Source organism: Solanum lycopersicum, chromosome 1 (genome assembly GCF_036512215.1).
Source record: "Solanum lycopersicum chromosome 1, SLM_r2.1".
Lineage (NCBI taxonomy): Eukaryota > Viridiplantae > Streptophyta > Magnoliopsida > Solanales > Solanaceae > Solanum > Solanum lycopersicum.
This window is the reverse complement of record NC_090800.1, coordinates 25,746,952-25,754,364: the sequence shown is the minus strand read 5'-3', so window position 1 is coordinate 25,754,364 and position 7,413 is coordinate 25,746,952. Positions and strand designations below refer to the sequence as shown.

The following is a 7,413-nucleotide window of genomic DNA, read 5'->3' as shown; positions in this document are numbered from 1 at the left end:
AGTTTAAATGTTATTTGACATCTAGAGTTAAGAAATTGATGATTAATCCTAGAGATTTTTAAGTCATGGCTAAACACATAGTAATGTGAGTGTTGTTAGTTTCAAAATCTTTCTGTGAATATCTACTTGAATTGATTGCATTGAATTGGAAGCCTAACCAGAAAGAAAGACTCAAGCACCGGAGTAATTGCTCGATTATTTTAGGCAAGTAGATTTCTAAACTCTTGCTAAGTGTATGGAATGCGTGTATTTCCTTGTGGTATTTGTTTGGGAGTAATGAGATTCGGAAGGGTTGACTTCTCCACATTGCTTAATTTTAATGATAACAATCGGTAATAATAGACAATATAATTATTTGTTTGTATATTATTTGTTGAGAATGATACGAGTACCTGTGTTATAATGAGAATGTTTGTTATTATAGAATGCGCATGGAAATCGGAGAATGCGAAAACATATGATCATTAACTAATATATTATGGATTTGATTTTGTATGTATGATTGTGTACTTTACTGATCCATATAATTGTGACAAATTGAGGTGATTATATATCATAGCGACATTTGATTTATTGACATGTTACATCATCTTTTTTATTTCATATCATATTGTGCCCTTGCATTGACATGAGACTGGCTATGAGAAAAGATTTTACAAGTGGAGATTGTACTTGTTGAGATCGATTTATAATTATTTGGGAACGTGGAGATCGTTTGTTCTATAGATACGTTATGATTATGATTTGGGCACGTGGATATCGTCCATGCAAATTTTTTTTGATTTATGATAGTGCGTTGAGATCATCCACACAGACATGAGGAGATCGTCTGTGTCGATATATGGACCTCGCGAGTCCTGATACTCTCAAACATGCTTCTCAAATAAGAAGTAAAGCGGTCGTGTCAAGTAAATAACCCAACTAGTGAGGTTGGGATTGTTCCCACGAGGAAAATAGTCTTGACTTAACTTCAACCTGTTATTACTATTGTTTGGTCAAAGACTTCCTTGGAATGTAAAAAACAATAAAATGGGGTTTCTAATTCTAAATGAATGAAAATAATTAACGCGATTGAAAGAGACACTTAACAACTTTGAATGTTGAATTTTAATCAATTAATCAAAGTAACTAGGGTTTACGTGTTCCCCACAGGCTCATAACTTAATAATTTTAACTATAACAATTCTTTTCTAGTATCTTGCATGCAAAGTGATAAGTTATGTATTTCTAAATCTTTGGTCCGGTATCTAGAAAATCTAACTCCACACCTTGGTCCGGCTATGTGTGTTGCTGTCCTAACCCTTATCTTTACCTCATATTAAGCATTGTATTCGATATTTGACTAATTTCTTACCTCTTACCAATCAATACTAGCCTATTAGATAGTTTAAATTAAATCTATGTTGGTAATTCTTTTCCTATTATCTACCTCCTTGGTCAGGCAAGTAGCATTAAGGCGAGTTCTAACGTTGGCCATCTGTTAAAAAGACTTCTAAGCAAAAGAATTACTAATACATGCAAGACACCATTCTAGAATTGTTATTTTTTTTACGTTTTATCTCATTATTTTTCTATGGTTCCCACAATCCTAGTTATGGAGTTTAGTTACTCATAGTCACAATCACAATATTCAAATATATTATAAGAATTCATGTACTTAATTCAATGAGAAAGAGTAAAATCTGAATGTTTGCTTGATTAATCACCAAAAATCACTTGCAAAAATCTCAAAGTAATCAATAATCTTACAAAAAGTCTGATGATATTCAAAACTCTAACAATCTAAGAGTCTAACAATGATCCAAAGTCTAACTATATGGAGTCTAAGTATTTGGAGTCTAACCTCAAAAATGAGGTGTTTCAAACTATTTATAAAAAATGAAAACCTAATTAAAAAAGGACTCTATTTGCTGGAAATCTGCCAAAACGCGGCTGGGTCGACGGACCTCGCGACGGATCTTCATAGTCACCACGGACCGTCATGGACTCCGTCATCCTATACTTATGCAGTTTCTTCTGCTGCTCTTCTTCATTACCCTCTACGGGAAGTATAACGGACCGTCATGGGCACAACGTTCCGTCGAGGGCCCTCGTTCCAAAATACTTCAACTCTTGGAATATGGGTACTGGGATTACTTCTCTGAACTTCATGATGAACCTGCAAGATGGACCGTCATAGACACGACGGACCGTCACAAGCTTTGTAACCCCGCACTTGGTAAGACTTCCCTATCTTCCTTCAGTAGCTGCACTACGCTGCCACCTATGGACTGTCACAAGCACGACGGACCGTCATAAGCTCCGTAGGTGGTCTCTTCTGCATTTCTTCGCTCAAAATCTCCGCATTCAGCTTTGGACAGATTTCCTGTAAAATAGAAATAAACTTGTATAAAAATTACCACAAAAGGGCTTATGGACACACTAAACTTAAGGGAAAAGTATTAATAATACCTTGAAACCACGGCATATCAACACCCTCAACTTAAATTCGTTGTTTGTCCTCAAGCGATGCACTATGACTCAATGATTTCAGTTTGAGTATAAGGATTACTTTTCAACACTCGCTCTCAGAACAAAGTCACACTCATTCATACCTATTGCCATAGGCTTGCCCTTATTTTCACTGCCTTAAGTTCGCTATACAACCCTTAGGATCACGATAGGACTTTTTTTGCTAGTAAGATAGGCTCAGGGTCAGGTAGGGTATATTTAGGCATACGTTAGTGGCTTTTTGCCCTCCTTGACATATCGGCTAAACCTTCCACTTTGTATCATTTTATCTTGCCCAGTTTCTCATATTCATTCACCTTTCTATTTTCTCTTCTCATTTGTGTAAGTGACTCACTTCTTTTCTTGCTTGTATTTCTTGTATATTGTTGTTTTTCTTTACTTTTCTTTAAACTAATTCTTGAGTCACTTTACTTTTGTTCTTTCTCTCTCTTTGTTCTTTCAACCCCACTTTCAAGAGCATTACTCATAGTAGCCGTCCTAGACTCCTGGCTTTGCCATGAGTCAAGGTACACAATACCCAAAGTTGGGTCAGGGCCATAACGAAAGTTTTTTGCTGCATTAGCCACACTCAACTTATGCTTTTTGCATAAGCTGAGGTGCACATGTCCAAGGAGGGACCAGGGCCAACACATTGTTCCCAGAAAAGATCAGTTGGGGTGAAAAAGAAAGGTCTAATTTAAGCTCAGATCATTTGGATCAAAGAAGGATAAATTTCATTTGGTTTCTTTTATTTAATCTAGAAATGGCCTATATTGAATAAGGGCTTATGATCCTTTCCTAATTGTCTATTACAACTCACATTTAGCAGGACAAACCAGGCAAGTTCTAGCTCAGTACCAATAGTAGACTATTCAAATTTTCCTCACACTCACTTGACATCTAATCACTATACCAGATTATACAACACCTAGTTCAAATTTTAGACTTACGGTAATGCAATGGTGTACCTCTACGTCATGCTTAGGGCCACAAAATTATCAGTTACTATGCCTAGTAATGCATAATTTTCCAGTTTATCAGGATATCATTTTAGCCATCATGCTCAAGAGTTAAACTATGTACAAAAGATATAAACATGCCGGTTCAGCAAAAAAAGTAATCATTCTTTTAGGGAAAAATAACATAGGCAAGAAAACCCCAAAAGAGGGTAGTGATTTGGGCTACTCAGACTTCACCTTAATACTCACATTCCATTTATCCCACCCCCAACAAAAAAAAGTGCAATTGTCCGCAATGCATAAATATTTAAATACTAGAGTGGTAGTTGAAGCAAACCTGTGGCGCAATGCGCCGTCGATCAGCAAGCTGGTGGGTTGGTTCCCCGGAACCTACGTCCTCTGCAATCTAGACACCCTTAGTGGTGTCCTCAGCAACAACCTCACCATCAATAGTGCTTCCTGCTATCTCCACAGTTCCGGAGCTAGACGCCCCAGCCGCCAACTCTGATGCTCTCATCTTGTGCGCCTCCTCCTCATCAAGTGAGGCTCTCCTCTCAGCCTCAATCTCTTGGCGCTCCTTCGTTCGTGCTCGCGCCTCGTCCTCTGCTCGACCCCTATGCCTCTTGGCATTCTTTTGAGGGGGAGGTGGTAGAATCTTTGAAGTGGCAAATAGGGCCGCCAACACTGTGTCTTCAGCAGGCTTGACAAAAGGTCATCAGACTCCACCACCCTAGCCTCAAAGATCATGTCGATATGTGCACGAAGACTGTCAAGTTCAGCCTGAAGAGTCGACACATCCACCGTAGGGGCTGGGCTGTCTAACACCCTCAACTCAAAGGCGTCCAAGCGCTGGTGAACCTCATTGATCTTCCGCTCTGTATACTAGACTATTTTTCGCTCTAGGCGCTCTTCTGACTTAGTAATCGACTTTTGCATCCATGGCTGGATATAATGAAGAACTGTAGCCATTGGTGCCTCTAATTCTTGGACCCTAGCAAGCGGTACCAGTGCCGGTAGAGGGTCTGTGCGGGAGGAGCTCGTGGTAGTGCTACTACCCGCGATAGACTTGACTGGGGTAGTGTCAATGGACGCCACCTGTGTAGCCGTGCGGGCCTGGGCTATCGTATCAACAATATCATCAGCAAGTGGGTGCAGCTCAAGACGAGGCCCTCTGCGTTGAGCCAACTCATTGGCCTCATCTCTGATGAGGCCGACGTCAACAGTGCCCAACGGGGTCTTGAGCTGATCTACGTTCCATAGAGGCGCACCTGCGGACCTGCTGAGAGCAAAGATCATGAATGGGAAAGGGTAAGTAGTAGTTACCTTGAAATCCCTTTCGCGCATGACTTTCTATAGAAGCCATGCGAAGTCCACCTCGAACCCGGCTATCATCCCCGCCAATAAGACTGCTCGATCCCATGTAACGATATTATCAGCAACTATGGGGGAAAGGCAGTGACGGACAATCAGCCACAAGAACTTCACCGTAAAAGTGAGGTTGGCCTTCTTGATGGCCCCCTTTGGCTCAGTTACCTAGTCAGCACCCTCTCCATCAACTTACAGGTGCAGGACCAAGAGGTCTCTCTAAGTGATGGCTCGCGTAGGAACTGGCCATCTTTAGTCAAACTTGGTAGTGAGAGGGGTCCAAGTAACATCAACACCCTCGCCGCATAGAAACCAATGGATGGCAGGCAGGGAAATGTCAACCTGTACACCTCGTACTCGGACCTGCTCCAGAGGGTCCTATTTAGCGGGGGCAACCCGCCTATCTATCAATGATCGGAGAGTCGCTCTGTAGGATGTGTAGAACTCTAGGACCATTTCTTCACTATAACGTCCCAATGGACCTGCTGTCCACTCCAAGCGATGTCTGCTAAGGAGATTGTGGATCTCAAGCATCGTCCGGAGACTTCCTGTAAGGACCCGCCCCTCCAAGGTGAGTGTTCGAGTCATCACTCCTTTATCAGTTAGGAACTTGGCGTCGGAGTAAACTTGAAATTACCCGTTGACACACTACCGGTTGGGCTGGTCAGAGGCTGGGGTGGGGGCCTGAGCTGGTGAATCTGATGTGGATTCCGAACTATCAGCCTCATCAGACAAGGCCGACGTTGCAGCGGTTGTGGGTGCGGGAACGTCAGCAGAGCCGAAGGTTTCATCGGACTACGATACTCCTAAGGAGCAAGAAGCTCCTTCTTCATTTGGTTGACCAAGAGGGTGTACCGATCAGTGTGCGCTCCTCATCAGACTAGGAGGAAGTGACTACGTTGGATGCCACCTTTTAGGGTGTGGATCTGGGAGAACATGCAACACGGGAAGGGGTGGAAGTACCTGGGGGCACATACTCGAGGTCACGCTCATCATCCGAGCCAATGACCATGAGGGAAGACGGGGGCGACAGACTTTGATCGCCCCGTGCGTAGGTTCGGTCTTGCTTCGGTGCCATAGTAGGTAGTAGCTGTAAAGGATCAATATTAGTATAAGAAGTGGCAAACAAGACAAGCAAAACCACAAAAACAATTAAAATAGTGTGTCATGACTATGGTAACAGCGACACACGACGGGCCTGGTGATGGCTCGTCCTTACTATGATGGACCGTCGTAGGTGTCCATCGTAGGACACATGAAAAAAATATGGAAACCCTTAGGAGAGGGTTCTTTGACCGTCATAACTGTCATGCATGACAGACCGTTGTGGGTACGGCTGTCCGTCAGATGTGTTGTTGAAGGACACAGGGAAAAATGGAGAGAGACCCTGAGAAACGGGATCTCTTACAACTAGGACGGTTCTGCAGGACGTACCGTCATATAGATGACGGTTCGTCATATGTGTTCGTTGGAACAGAGTGCTAGGGCTTTTGGAACGGAACCTACGACGGTCCGTCGTAGGTACGACGGTCCGTCATCGAGGTATCATTCTGGATATCAAAGACAAAACTGGCGTACCCCATTCATTCCCGATGAACCCACATCAAACTTGTAGTGTTATGGACATACATTTGTCTAACCCAACTACCTAGGAAACTAGTAATGCGAAAGCACCTAAGTCTAGGGTTGTAAACATGGAAATTTCAAACATTTTTATCCTAGGTTAGATAGACTCTTATATAAAAGAAACGAACATATCTCTAACAACTAAGCTAATACTAATTAATAAACAAAAATGCAAGATAAATGAATAGAAATTAGAGACACATACCTTAGAATTGGAGAAAGACAAGATGGATAAGTACCCGTTGACCAAGAAGACACCCACCACAGCAACTCAGACTAGTAAATTATAACTTTTAGGACTATGGAGAATTTTGGGGGAACAATGATCAAGGGAGAGAATGTGGAAGTTGAAAAGAGAGGAAAATGGGAGGAATAATGAAGGAATGGGGTGAAAAAAAGGGTTGGGGAGTTTAAATAGTCTGATTTTGAAAAAAGTCTCCAGACGGGTCGGGTCGGGTACGATTCATTAATGATGCAACGAATCCCCGACGAAGGTCCATCTCAGTTGTGACGATCTGTCGTTGGGTCCGTCATGTGTGCCCTAGTTTTAAAATAACAGAAAAACGTACCTGGTACGACGGAGTTATAAGACGGTCCGTCGCAGGCGCAACAGTCCGTCGATGTATCCGTCAGTGACTGCTGCAGAGTAATTTCTTGCAAAATTTCATGGTGATGTGCCTGCAAATTTAAAAACCCATTAGTAGAAAAATGCTACCATTACTAAAAAGATTATAAGTATTGGGCTGCCTCCCAACAAGCCCTTGATTTAATGTCGCGGCACGACTCAGGACACTTGATTACTCAGCCTTCATCAACATGGTTTGCCTCTATTAGTTTATTCCCCGATGCTTTATGCCCAAAGTAGAGTTTTATTCGTTCTCTATTAAACTCAAACCGCACTTCCTCCTTGGCTTTTAACTCAATTGCTCCATGAGGGGATACTTGGGTAATCAAGTAAGGGCCAGCCCATTTG

General features: G+C 42.3%; 1 protein-coding gene across 1 annotated transcript; it reads right to left on the bottom strand.

Annotated features, from left to right (window-relative positions):
- Window positions 1-3,855: 3,855 nt before the first annotated feature.
- LOC138341764 (uncharacterized) lies at window positions 3,856-4,793 on the bottom strand. Its single transcript, XM_069293490.1, has 2 exons — window positions 4,338-4,793; window positions 3,856-4,149 (listed from the first exon to the last, which is right to left on the bottom strand). Exons 1-2 carry the CDS (start codon window positions 4,791-4,793, stop codon window positions 3,856-3,858), a joined length of 750 nt encoding a protein of 249 aa, XP_069149591.1.
- Window positions 4,794-7,413: the final 2,620 nt, after the last annotated feature.